Source organism: Apostichopus japonicus, chromosome 11 (genome assembly GCF_037975245.1).
Source record: "Apostichopus japonicus isolate 1M-3 chromosome 11, ASM3797524v1, whole genome shotgun sequence".
Classification (NCBI taxonomy): domain Eukaryota; kingdom Metazoa; phylum Echinodermata; class Holothuroidea; order Aspidochirotida; family Stichopodidae; genus Apostichopus; species Apostichopus japonicus.
The window spans coordinates 2,649,191-2,663,588 of NC_092571.1; the positions used below are offsets into that span (position 1 = coordinate 2,649,191).

The 14,398-nt window shown below is 39.0% G+C and overlaps 1 protein-coding gene across 2 annotated transcripts in view; it reads left to right on the forward strand.

The window, feature by feature from the left end:
- Positions 1 to 12,529, forward strand: part of LOC139976462 (uncharacterized) — a 39,860-nt gene extending 27,331 nt beyond the window's left edge. For both annotated transcript variants that reach the window (XM_071985223.1, XM_071985224.1), the window contains exons 29-39: positions 191 to 355; positions 1,611 to 1,880; positions 2,805 to 3,341; positions 3,835 to 4,014; positions 4,403 to 4,490; positions 5,125 to 5,297; positions 7,022 to 7,180; positions 7,490 to 7,756; positions 9,808 to 9,879; positions 10,734 to 11,012; positions 11,518 to 12,529. In XM_071985223.1, the coding sequence (XP_071841324.1) occupies positions 191 to 355; positions 1,611 to 1,880; positions 2,805 to 3,341; positions 3,835 to 4,014; positions 4,403 to 4,490; positions 5,125 to 5,297; positions 7,022 to 7,180; positions 7,490 to 7,756; positions 9,808 to 9,879; positions 10,734 to 11,012; positions 11,518 to 11,660 (2,333 nt within the window). In that variant the 3' untranslated portion in view covers positions 11,661 to 12,529. The remainder of the gene's footprint in view (positions 1 to 190; positions 356 to 1,610; positions 1,881 to 2,804; positions 3,342 to 3,834; positions 4,015 to 4,402; positions 4,491 to 5,124; positions 5,298 to 7,021; positions 7,181 to 7,489; positions 7,757 to 9,807; positions 9,880 to 10,733; positions 11,013 to 11,517) is intronic.
- The last annotated feature ends 1,869 nt before the right edge of the window (positions 12,530 to 14,398 follow it).

The window sequence follows — 14,398 nt, forward strand, 5'->3', positions numbered from 1 at the left end:
CATTACCGTCTTTTTAATTTGATTCTCTTATACCTGCATATATACACCAATTTAAAACAGCCTTCACTCAACCTGTTGTTATTATTAATATTGTTTTTACTTAGAGCGTGAAATTTAGAAGCGGTATACTGCAGCACATATTTTCAAATATCTTTAACTTACCTTGCTTTTTTTTGTGTTTCATCTTTAGGTGAATACAAATATAAATCCGACCGATCCCGTCTCTACTCTCCAAACCTTGCCAACCTGCCACAGAGAATGTTCAAATTCTGCTTTGGTATCAAAGCAGAAGGTAGCGCCGTGCTTCGTGTTGGTCCCGAGGACTACGACGAGGGCGGTTACCCACTTATAATTTGTACGTTGACAATGTTTCAGTACATAAACTCACTTTGTATCAAATGTTGTTGCATTGCAGTCCAAAGATATATGATTGGAATTGGGGACTGAGCTTTGTTAGTGCGTGTGGAACAAGAGGAGGGGTAGGAGAAGGGTAGGATGTTACGGGATACCCTTCACAAGCAAAAGGAGCCACGACCCCAACCATTATCCTTGATTAATGCAATAGAGATGACTGTGATACACAAACAAGGAAATAATTTTCATTACATTTGGTAGATATGACAGTGTTAATATTTCAGAAGACTAGATCAAGTCTAAATATGACACCATCGAGCCCCTTGTGCTTCGAGTTTTTTTATGTTTTCCTTCATTCAACAGAACGGTTTAGATTCCATAATGGAGCTGGGTTTTGCAAGTGCTGAATCTTAAATATTTCATCTCTTAACATGACCTCAGGGTGACATCGGTTTCAATATAAACACTGCCGATAATCAACCTTGAGAAATATGAAAATAAAGGAAAGGGGGAAGACTTGAAATCGTATTGACACTATGAGGTCCTGATTTACAAAATGGCAACCGACAGACGGGACTTTAAACTAGGACATCTCTATACTAGGATATCTCTATAGTAGGATATCTCTATAGAATAAACGTCCACCCGTCCATATCATGTATTATTCATATTCCATATTCGTCCTTCGGACACCTTTTCATAATAATATCACTCATATGTAAAAAGTGAATGGGATATTTGTTTTTAATTTTAAGAATTTTCTTTTTATTATCTGAACGTGACCATGACTGTACTCTAATTAATAAACTGCATTTATTATTGGATATACCTGCATAGAATAACTTAAAAATAAAAACAAAAGGCAATGAAACCAAAACTGTTGTGTAAGAGGCACGGAGCATCACTGGCAAATTGATCCGACAGAACACGTTGAAATCCTTTACAGTCAACGAGTGAGATTGTTAAATAACCACCTTAAATTGACATATTTAATCATAAAACAAGGTGCTAATTAATAATTTGCAACATATTTTAGCAATACAGCATTTTGTAACGAATGAAGAGCTACAAATCAATATGTTGCAGTACTCGCACACGATGTAAAATTGTGATATGATAAAACACCTTTTTAGCCAATATTTATCAGCTCCCTTCATCCCCCCACCTCCCGCCGCCACCCCACCCCAAATATAAAGGAACAATGCTCTGACACGACTGACGTTTTACTTTTTATTTTGTTTATATTTCGATTGCAGCTATTGGATCAGCTGGTAATACCAAAATCACTCTCCAGTATTCCGATTGGTCGGCGGAGTTGGAAGAGGCCAGTGTGCTGAGTACAGATACAGTTCGATATTTCTGTCTTGTCCTCCTGGACGATTGCATTAGTCTCTTAGATGAAGATGGTAACGTCCTTCTCGAAGGAGTAGATGTGGTGGATTATCGTTATCTGCGCAGAATCAGCTTCTATAACATCGATTATGTTGGTTATTGGTATATTCGTGGCATACCATTCAGATTCCCAGGTGCCTATCTATTTTAGTTCACTCACGTATAGCTTTATTGTCAAAACGAAATTGGTTGCTGGGGTATTTAGGACACTACAGTCATGTTACCAAGTCTGTAAGAAAGATCTTAGTCCTTGTCTAAAGCCCGGGTCACATCTGCGCGATTCAACACGCGATTCAACTCGCAACTAAAATCACGCGAATCAGAAAAGTCGCTTCTGAGAAGTTGCGCTGATTAGGACATTGCTCTATTGCAAATCAACCCAAAGCGACGGCGCAACTTTTATTGCGCAACAAGTTGATACCCGTGTCTAACTACGCGATTCAACCTTCAATTGTATTGCGAGTTGAATCGCGTGTTGAATCGCGCAGATGTGACCCGGGCTTAAGGCTAACTGAATCTATGCGACTGTCAAGGCGTCTCGGTGTGTGTGTGTTGGTGTGATACCTTCATGTAAGCATCATGGCAGATGGTTGACACTGCTTGTCTTGTCTGTGCGGGATTATTAATCAAACATGTAAGCAACCAAACCGAATTCCTTAGCTGACGTCTATTAAGGGCTCCAAAGTACAAAAAGTGGTAGAACGCAATGTATTAGTGCCCCCCCCCCCACCTCAGTATTAACATTGTGTGTCTGTATGTGTGCGGGGAGGCATGGTCCCCCGAATTTCTCCCCTCCTGTGTATGTACTTTCTGTGCGTATGGATTTTTACTTGACTATCTAGTGCTTGCTGTCTGCAGACCAACTAACAAATAGTGTTCCACAGCTTATATTTCAAAAGCTAACATTAATTAGTGCCATATTAGTTTTTCGCTTGGGGAGGGGAGTATTAACTGTATATGAAAGGGGCAGTGGCAACTCTATCCTGTAAGTGCCTCTACAATGTTTGTGAATCGATGAGGTTTGTGGATGTCATTTCTCTTGGTACCGTCACCTACAGCCACAGCGCCTGTCTCAATCACAACACCAACGTACTCAACTTACTCAACAACGTACTCAAGCAGCACACCAACGTCCCCAACCACGACAGCGCCGGTCGCAACCACAACACCAACGTACTCAACTTACTCAACAACGTACTCAAGCAGCACACCAACTTCCCCAACCACGACAGCGCCGGTCGCAACCACAACACCAACATCCCCAACCACGACAACGCAGGTCCCAACCACAACACCAACGTCCCCAACCACGACAACGCAGGTCCCAACCACAACACCAACATCCCCAACCACGACAACGCAGGTCCCAACCACAACACCAACGTCCCCAGCCAGCACACCAACATCCCCAACCACGACAACGCCGGTCCCAACCACAACACCAACGTACTCAACCAGCACACCTACATCCACAACCACGACAGTGCCGGTCGCAACCCTACCACCAACGTCCCCAACCACAACACCAACGACCCCAACCACCACACCAACATCACCAACCACATCAGCGTGGGTCTCCTTCACGACACCCTCAGGTGAGCAAAATTTTATCGTTACCCAATTTACCTTCAAGTAAACCCTACCTGATATAATATAGACCTTCCTTATAACTATACACAAAGCAGACGGATTTGGTAAGCAGCATGTTCCTTAAGCTGCATATGGATTCATTATTTCCATAATGTGTTTGAGACCAACCTTCTTTTTTTTGCAGCCAATTCTTTATATCATGTGAAAACCGCAACGATTCAATGCAAAGAAATTTTATTTGATTACCTGACAAAGCTCAGCATTTCAGATAATGATCTGTAAAATTGTTATGGGGATAGGGCGGGGTGGGAACAGGGAGCATGACTAACTCAGCTTACTTACTTACATACTGCTGTAATAAGGGGGATTGACCTGTAGATAATTCAACTATTCAACAAGTAAGGTTGATTTTTTTTACTATTTTCCCCCAGTTATTCACTTACTACATGATCTTCTTCTAAGTTACATTCTTATCGCCTCACATTTTACTATCAATAGAATGCAGTCTTCCCCCAGAAGATATTTTACTAGACATACAGAGTCCCGGAGAAGTCAAATTTGAGCTACCCGAGGTAGACTTTGAGACATTTGAGCTCTACTTCGACTTAAAACTCGAAGGTTGTTCAATCCTGATCTTATCCGATCAAAAATCCCAAAGTCCAGCTTCATACGAAATAGGTAAGTATAGTTGCGCTGTAAGTTGTTCGCTTGTACTCTATAGATCAATCTACATTTTGTCGCTGTAGTCATATGTGGATAGGGTTACTCTTAAAAGACTGAACAGTTACGCTCAGTGGGAATAAAAACCTGATTGTGTGTTGTAAATGTCCGTATATATCCACCTGCTCGGCAGTTCTTTACTGTATCCGATAATTCAAGGGAATCCATTCAATTCAGTTAAATGTATAGCGCCCTCCGGATCAGTCCAGCTTTGGATCTGTTGATTGATCGTACTGTCGATCAGTGAAACATTCGATCGATTGATCGATCTATCAATTTATCAGTCGACTTCAGACGACCTTTAAACGAAGAATGGAGTGTTAAAGCTTTTTCACATTGATCGCAGGTTTTGGATGTGAGGATGGTGGCAACTATCTTAAGGTTAATTCGGAGGATTATCCACGTGACACAGACGACACTGCTTCCTTCCTAGAGTAAGTTTAAACTGTTTAAAAGTTTATTAATCAGAAACGATTCATCTCATGTATATTCATAATGTTTGCATGAATTTACAGAGTAAAGTTCAATTTTCGGTGATCACATTTGGTTATTGCAATGTGCGAAGGAGTCTTGTTCTGGAAGCTATCTCTACTTGTGTATTCAGAAATGTGTTACGTTCATTGTATGCGACATTAGAGATTGAGAAATTGGCAGCCACTGACATGGTATTTTAAACCCTGTTATCTCTCAAATCGAGAATATGTTTACATCTATCTATCTGTCTGTCTGTCCGCGGAACCCCAGGGGATCTGTGAATTATTTCGTGAGGGAAAGCTGGTCCACAGGGGGTTCACGGAAACATTGGGGCCTGAAACGCCAAACTGGTCAAAGATTATTTTACCGTCTTTTATCTGAGAATGCTGTTTTGGACAAAGAGAAATGTTTTTGTGACCTCAAACCCAATCATTGGGGATGAGGTAACTGGTCGTGCTTCCTTGACCTTAACCCGTGAACCAGTTCTCTCTTTATCTTTGGTGGTCCTTGGATGGAAATGGATTTTATTAGGATATGAGCTTAACATGATGGTTAGTTCTGTTTTTCATTCACGTTTTCTTCTATTCTTCACAGTGATGCCTGGCATCATGTCCATATCATTTATAAATATGGTTTTGCGGTCGTATTCGTTGATGATGGAGATGACCCGATACTTTTCGCTTATTTCCAGTCTTCTCTCATTATCAAGCACTTCGGAATAACAGGGACAGGCGCGAGTTGGTGGCTGTTCCCTGCAGAAGGATTCGGTAAGTAAGCAGAAATTTGCAATAATATAACGTGGATGGTCAATACGGTTGAGGGGTTGAGGGAGAAGAACGACGGGGGGAGGGGGGCGGGGGGGGGGGGGTATGGTATATCCAGGAATGTTTCATTTTCAGTCAGCAATAGGGGAATTATTTCTAATATACCACGACATGGCTTCCACCACCCGACAATATGCTTCTCAGACGCGTAGACAGACTTTTTTTTGTCCGCGCAATTTAAGAGAGGTCTGGTCTAAAGGTATCACGCACTTTTGAGAGTTGTTTGAGAAATGTATGGACCTTTTTTTCTCGACTGTTTACGTTTTACCACATATACACGTTATATTCTTATGTCCTGTACGGACTGAGCCCCATCCTCCTCCCTTCGCCCCCATCTCTGTGGTAAAAGTTCCACAGAAGTATAATTGGTTGCACCCCTGCTCTATCCTCCGTGCCACTTCCAATTTTAGGTTCCCCTCCCAGTTGAGAAATATAATTGTCGGTTAGGGGACCAACTGCACACAGGTGATATGATTTCCATCATTGTAATTACACTTGTTTAGTACACTTGTTAAATAAATCTTGCCAATCTTTACGACATTTATGTGCGTGCCTTTTTTTTGCAGTTCCCATTTTGTCCCCCCCCCACCTCTTTGTTTTGTGTGTGTGTGAGCAGTGACGCCATACTGTCATGTATTCAAATTTAGTATAACGAAAGAAATATGGGTGCAACATGGAAGAATGTTGAGTTATATTTGCAGATATCCGTTATTGCATTTATGAACATAGATTGAAATGACATTTAGGCCAATATTCATGACAACTCGCTTCATTCGAGCAGATGTGACATTGGTATCTTTTGCTTGACCTCAGAGACCTTTGCTGGAGAGCAAAGAGGAAATCAACCTTCCTTTGAATTTTGGGTCGCCAATTTGTAAATCACCAATGTAGGCCTACAGGGTACTTACCTATGGTGTTGACGTCATCCCTACCTTCAGTACAAATTATCATCCATCATGTAATTAAACATCTATCGCTTTTATATGTACGTGAATTTGTCTTTAACGTACTGGTTTGGACATTATATAGAACAGGGTCGACAGCGAACAAAAAGCAAATGGGAAAATCATGCAGGGTGCGGCTTATACAATTTTTCAAAAAGTTTCAACTGCTAATTGTTTTAAGAACTTAATCACCCAAGATAGGGCCTGGCCACGTAAACCAAACATCTTGATTTACTCACAAGCCCAGTCCAGTCTTACCTCGAAACTGTCACCTTGCGATCATGGCAGTATTAACGTCAAGAGATATGCCGCTTCGATTAGGAACAGATGTACTGCTCGATTAAAGTTTACTGGCAAAATCGTTAGCGTGCTGTTAATATTGCGCTTCGACTGTTTTCGAACGGTACGAACTGATAAAAGAAAGAAAAAAAAACACGCCAAAGATAAGCTGTAATATATGTATGGTAGATGTGATAGGAAACGGACGTAGGTAATAACCAACGCGGAAGGCTTGGATGCCAGGAGGCCACATTAGTAAACATATGTGTAAATTTTTCCCCAGTGTGCAGTGGGCATGATAGATATGATGGTGCATTCATTGAGGGGAGATTGGTGAGCATCATCGCCCGTAAAGTTCCCTATTAAACCCTATTTGCAGTTAATGCTGCAATTTGTAAGCCGATCACATATCAGTCGTTCGAAGTGTCACATGTTTTCGTGCAGGTGCAAAATCTTACGAGGTTGACTCAAGCACTTACTACTATCTACCAATTCTACACACTGATGAATACGTCATCCCATTTGAAGTTCGTGCATGCTCCGAAGTAGTCCTTCACCTCGTGGAAGATATAATTGACGTCGGCTCCTCAGATGTGGAAATTGGTAAGTTTACATGCATGTTCATCAGGTGGAATATATATGACTGCATTAATAAAGCAACTTGTAAAGGATACAGATAACTGTTTTGCAGTAAAATGGCTGTTAGAAAATGGTAAAATATCAACGTAAAACGAGCGGGACATAAAAAACCTTTTTCATTGTTGGGCAATGTATGTCCTATGATCTTGAACGTAAATGGGCAGGAAAGACAACGTATTTTAAGTGTATCTATTGTTTACTAGTTTCAAATTTCAGGATATTTGGAAGTGAAATTTAATTCTTCATTCATCATTTTAATTTCTCTTTTCACAGTACTTGGAAGTAATGGAAACAGTGAAAGTACAATTTCGTACAGTGGCGTCACTAATACCTATGAGGGTGATGTTCTAAAGCTAGACGATGTGACAAGTTTTGTCCTAGAGCGTACTGTAGGAGACAACCACATCAAGTTAATTGATGCCGAGGGGAACGTTTTATTGGAGGTTGGCTACGTTCGTACAGCTCACAACTACATCGCATTTACACCCTCAGAGGGAGTCAGTTATTGGTACTTTTATTGGTGTCCATTCCAATTTGAAGGTATGGCAACAGGTTTCTTTATCAAAATGTTATAACCTATTCAACAACACAGATGAACACATACGTTTATGAGAACGTCAGTGAACATAGTGTAAAAAAGTACAGACTCGTAATATTTCTTGCAAACTTCTTAAAGTGGATATCGCAGTCAAGAATTTGCATTTGACTGATGGAAGAAAGGTAGGGTGAGGTGGGGGTGAGGTGGGGGTGAGGTGGGGGTGAGGTGGGGGACAGGAACTAAGCGTCCCTGTGAAATTTTCGTTAATTCCTACTTGGCATTCTGGAGATATTGATCACATAATTTTGTTCTGATTAAACTGCTCGTCACGTAGGTCTATAGTCACGATGGCGAATGCGATGCGTTCGGTTTGGTTTTCACGAGTTTGGTTCGAATAACAATAAACCTAAAGAGCTCCTAAGATTTAACCTGAGTGAACAGTACAGTAGCAGTCTAATGTGAAACTACATTTCAAGAATACAAATTTATTACGTCTAGATGTTGCATTGTTAGCCCCTTTATCAGTGCCCCCAATGTTCTAACTAAGATTATCGAGTCACATGTTGTAGACATCTGTATGACAAGATGATTTTATTCTTGTGTGCGAAGAGTTTAGGAATGTTTCCACTTTTGGTTTAAGTTGCAATATTACTTATCATGGTAGAGGCCCGACGTTGCACCCAGATGTTCAATTGATACGTCCTTCCTAATGTTTGTCTTATCACTTGTCAGATGTGATTTTCGTTCAAATACATTTATAACTGACATATCAATTCAAAAACCAAACAGAAGGAAACTTGAAGATTTCTTGATGTGAGTCTTCCCCCTTCCCCCTCCACGCCCGGGCTTCGTGCCTGGACCCATCAGGGGCCCTAAGGCGGGACCCTGGACCCCACCTTATGAAAGCTTTGTAAATATCCTTCAGTTTTATCAATGTTCAGTCATTTTTGTCCCGTCTATCCACTTTTCAATTGGGATTGACGCTCCTGACAGCCATCAATATAGTTTGGTTTTACTTTATTTTTCCCTTTATTGTTTTGCCCTTGGATTGTATAGAGTGTCAACTTTTACCTACGGGGTTGCAAAGTTTACAAGATAACTGCGAAGGGTTTATACTCATAAACAATTATACTCATACACAATTTGAAATAGAAAGTTGTAGTAAAATCGGAAAGAAAACATAACACAAATTTATGTGTGTTCTTCTATGGCATCACACAGGGAAGAAAGGAAATTAATTAATTCAAATTTCACTCGGCTGTTAAAGGATTGGTTCAGGTGTTTGACATGTCTATTTTGTATGAAAGAGCACAAAAAGACAAAAAGAACAGTGAAGAAACTACCATGATAGCATACTCTGTAAAGGAGATATGACACTTTGAAGATATCAAACAAAATTTCTTTGAAAACGACTGGTGTAGGAAGACTTACTGTGAGGGTGTGACGTCACATCCTCACTTCCTTAACATTTGTGAATATATTTCTTTAAAAGTTATTTACGTTTTTTAACACATTTGAAAAAAATATAATCAAAAATTCTTCAGATGTTTAATCTCAAATACTTACTTTGACAAATATGAGATCTCCTGACATATCTTTTGGTTGAAAGTCATGAAATCTCACAAAATATTTAGAGAAAAAAACAAAGACTTTTCAGGAATGTGAGGATGTGACATCACAGCTAGTCAGATTTCAGCAGTTTCTACACAATCTGATAAAACTTTACACTTGAATATCTCTTTAACCGAAAAAGATATTTGAACAGTTTTTTTTCACCATTGTGTTTCTTTTATTGTCCTCTTTCATATAACATAAACATGTATGACAACTGAACCAATCCTTTAAGATCATTGTTTTCTTACATCTGTCTAATGTCAGTTCTCCATTGCACTATCCTTTTCATATATTCAACTTATCGTTTTCTCATTTTCTTGAAAAATATAGTAATTGACTTATTCTCAAAACAGGTGTTTTTTCCACCAAAAAAATAAGACAGCACCTTTGAATTACCGATGTTTATGTCAAATATTATTGATAATTTTGATTTGTTTAGATATCGTAGGTGGTACTTCGTCGGTTTCACCCACAACATCCACAAGATCACCAACTACCACACCAACCCCAGGTAGGTTCTGTGGTTTGTAGTTTATTTGTGTCTAAGCATTTTGGGCAGATTGTGATCCATCAAACTAAGACCCACTCTTATTCTTTTGTCAAAGGGATGTTGAGTATCGATGACTTCACATGATTTCAAAAGTGGTTAAGGGGAGGGGAGGGTATGGGAGGTGGAGGGATAGGGAAGGTGGGGGTGGAGGGGAGGGGTAGGGGGAGGGGAGGGGTAGGGGGAGGGGAGACTGGAATTATACAAACTCTTTGACTGATTTATTTAGGAGGAGCAACCTTCATGGAAGGTAAAGATGTAGATTTGATCAATGAGACGGTGCGACCCTGTGGTTGTTGAAGGCCACTACCAGTTTAGGATGGTAGTGCGGTGGTGCTCCCCCTACATCACCCTTCTCGCTGCAGATACCGTGGGAATGATGATATATAATGTTTAGCTTAGGAATGTCTTATAATAGAATCATGCAACTACTATTAATGATTTCCCTTCTAAAACATGTAGTCAATAATATCTTACCCTTTGAGCATGATTTGTTATATGTGTATAGAGTGATTATTTTAATAATTTCTTTGTTTAATTTCTATGTTTGTTGTGCCTGAGCTGTATGGTATACCTTCTCAACTGTTGGGAACATCAAGGTTGGAAATGACATCGATTTTTTAGATAAGATACTTTGATGAATACCTTGATGAATAAATCAAGCAATTGGATGAAACTTTGTTAACGAGATTTCGTATGCATAGATTGATTGTATACGTCTGCTGAGACGAAAAAAGCTTTGCAATATTTCCCGGTGTATTATGTCGAAATGAAAAGTAACGTTATATTGTATATGTATTTTTGTGCTCTCTTCACAGAGTGTGATGCAGGCTGGGAGGAGTACCAGGGACATTGTTACCTCTTTGAATCGTATCTGACTTCAAACCTCGATGATGCCATCGACAGATGCGACAGCCGCTGCGCCAGATTGATCGAAATCGATTCAGCAGACGAAGAGGCTTTTGTGGTATCAAGAGTTCCAGATCATCTAGGCTTTGTCCAGTTCTTGCTGGATATAAGTTTCCTTGATGACGTCACAATTGGATTCTCCCCGGATCACTACTTGTCCGATGTTGATCAAACGGGCTACTGGAATAGTAAGTTCTCAAGTTCCCTTATAATTATACATGAATTAGGAAAACTTTAGTTTATCGTTAACGAATTAAAGCAATAAAAAAAAAAAATGAAATGAAATACTGCCATGGTTAACGCCAGTGTTTATAGCTCCGTTAGCATTGACATTGGGATATGTGCTGTGCTTTCTGTTCCCATTGGTCGTACTCAACTTGAATTTGCTATAGTGTAATAACTAGTCATAAAATTGAAGGCCATTCCTAAGTGGCATATTTTATTGGATGAAGCACGTGATTCGGTATAAATAAATAAACAAATATATATATATATATATATATATATATATATATATATTGTGCGTGAGTGTTGGTGGGAGTTGGTGTGCCTTTGTTTGTAAATTAATGCGTTTCTTCTGTTATTGTAAACGATGTTATAGCTAACACTGCACTGGCTTAGTTTTAGGCATGACAAAGCACAGAACTTTCAGTACAAAAAGTAAATGATAATTTCCCCTCTTCCCATCTATAGTTGAAAGTGTTCCAGTCCGTGGTGATACACCTGTCTGTTTTGCGGTGACTAACGACCTACCAGTGTGGACCTCCGGGCCGTGTCCTTTTTTTACTCCGACCGGTCTGGTTTGTGAAATTGATCTCGCTAACAGACTCTGTTGAATCAGAAACAGAATCTAGTTTAGATTTTATTGTCTCTTATTGATACTTCATGCATATTCATAAGGGTATTACTCATCTTCGCTGTTAAAGTTGTTATTAATAAATAATACGTTAGTTTGTGTGTCTTTTGAGGTGGTGAAAGGGGGGAGGGGTAGGTGCGGGGTAGGTATGGGAATCACCGCGATAGGCTTATACAGATCAACACTAGTCTGACTAATAAGAGGTCGTTTCGCAGTGCAGGCTAACAATTTATGTAACATAGATTTTACAGTCAATATTAAAAAATGTTTTTTTGTTTTTGTTTGATGGCTCATGTGATAGGTTGATCAATGATTAGAGAGAAAGAAAATTCAATGTAAACTAAAAAGGAGCTTAAAAAACATATGCTTTTAATTAGGCAAAAGAACATTGTGCTGTTATTCCTTTTAGAAGGAAACATGAATAACACGTATACAATTTTAATTGTTAGAATACGAATAAAATACCCTTTAATCAGAATCATGTGATTGTCACTCTATCCAGAACTCAGAGAAAATATATTTGAAAAGTTAGCTTAACTATGGACAATGATCTTTGAAAGGACCTATGATGAAGGTGTTTTTTTCTTCTTCTTCTTTTTAAAATCAATGATACGTCAAACGTGATTATGTTAGCTTCATGACCATGATTTTAGTGTAGTCACTGTTAGACATTTGATCTTTTGATCTTTACAATAAATGCGAATATTCACTTTTGTTCACTTTTATTTATTTAATTTTTTTGGCATACAGTTTGCTTTGAAAGAACACAGGTTTGCTGAAGTAAAAATAAACTACGAAATTGTTTGATGTTAAAATAAACATTGCTTATTCCTGCATAATTAATTTCAATAGTTTTTCTCCATTGTTTTTGTTTTGTCTTTATGCATTAGTGTAGGATCTCAAGTACATGATAACATTGTATTCCGGCTATGCAACAGTACTTCCTCCAGTTCATACATTATAAAATAAAGAACCCGGCCCCGCCTGTCAGAATATGTAAAATTGCATATTTTACAGGTTACTTCCGCCCACCAAAAAGCTCTTCTTTCGCCCGTTAATGTATCATTAAGTTATGAGGACTATATATGCACAAAGGGGGACTCGGTGACATCAAGCTCCCGTCGAGAAATAAAGAAACTACACGTAAACTTGAGGAACGATGAATGACATACGTCATAAGATTATAAACTCTTAGTACAAAATTGACGATTAAAAACACTAAACAAAAAGACAGCATTACACAAGCCCAAAAAAAGGAGGTAGGTTGTATATATATATTATCTTATCTTGGTATCTGCAATATATTTGAAAGCCCGGATGAAGGTCCATGGGTGAATCCCCGGACGCTTTAGCGTTTGGTGATATTTCATGTTCTCTTGTTGGGAATATAAATTACGCATGTCAGAATGGAAACTATAGCTCTTTGGAATGTATTCCAAACCTTGGTAGGGTTACTCTATATTCATGGTTGCAATTCTACACTGAATTCGGCATCAATTTTGACACCAACTTGACATCGATTTAGAACCGCCATTTTATATTAAAGTCACCCACCCCACCCGTCATATGTACGCCCTGTTTGATACTACTGTCCAGTCACTAGTGTGAACTGTCAACACAATGCCAAATGCACTATAATGTTTGTTAACGATCATGTATCTTTCCTGTAATGGAGATATGGGCTTTTGGCAAATACTGAATCTTATAAAACATTGCAGCTAATCGCATATGTTAATGATGACATTGCTTTTAGTGTTAACTCTGTTGACATTCTATATTGAAAATATGAAAAATATAAGAAAAAGAGAAATTAAAAGTATTCGGATCCTGTGGCTATATGGTACCATAAATGTACGTACTTTCTTGTATGATCTACGATACCATAATATTGATGCTGGCTCTCTCTCTTTATACTGTACACTCTGCGTTAACACATGGAAGGCAGGGTAAAAACCACCGTTTGTATACAGTGTCCAATTAACTTGGTAGCAGTGCGGGTTTGAAGGCATGTGTTTCCTCATCGTATCGTCCTCCCAAAAAAAACCTTCACTTACTTTTATTGACTTTTTTAGCATTCGCTGAGCAAACTTTGACACCGACTCACGTATCCCTCAAAATCATTTGGAATCAATGTCATTTTTCGTTTCCGAAAAGTTTACACACAGACAAAGTCAGAAAACAAATAAAAATAGCCTATATTGTCTGTGATATTACATCATCATCATCATGACACGGATCGGGTGTCAAATAAACACAACCCTTTTCTGTTTTAACTGCATGGGGAAGCAGCCATTCGGCTTTAATACAGTATCGTAAAGCAAGCAAGGAACTCATTCAGCGATATCACTATTGTCGCTGTCCTTCCGTAGAATTCCCTGCATCGGGCCTGCAAGCATTTGACAAGATCATTAAAAAATATAAATGTATTTAGCGGATAACATTTTGGGGTGTTACTTTTAATTTTTTCATTTCATTTGACTAATTCTCTTCAACACCAGCCTTCTTCAAAATAAATGGGAGAACCACCGATCACCGATGATGTTTTGTTGTAAGAGAATTGTACAGTATATATATATATATATATATATATACAGGGATGTGCCCACGCTGGGCGGCACTGGGCGCCCAGCACTAAAAATTACCGCCCAGCACTGTCTTAAATATCGTGAATCCCGCCCAGCACTATTTTCATCTAAAATCCCGACATTCCTAATAATA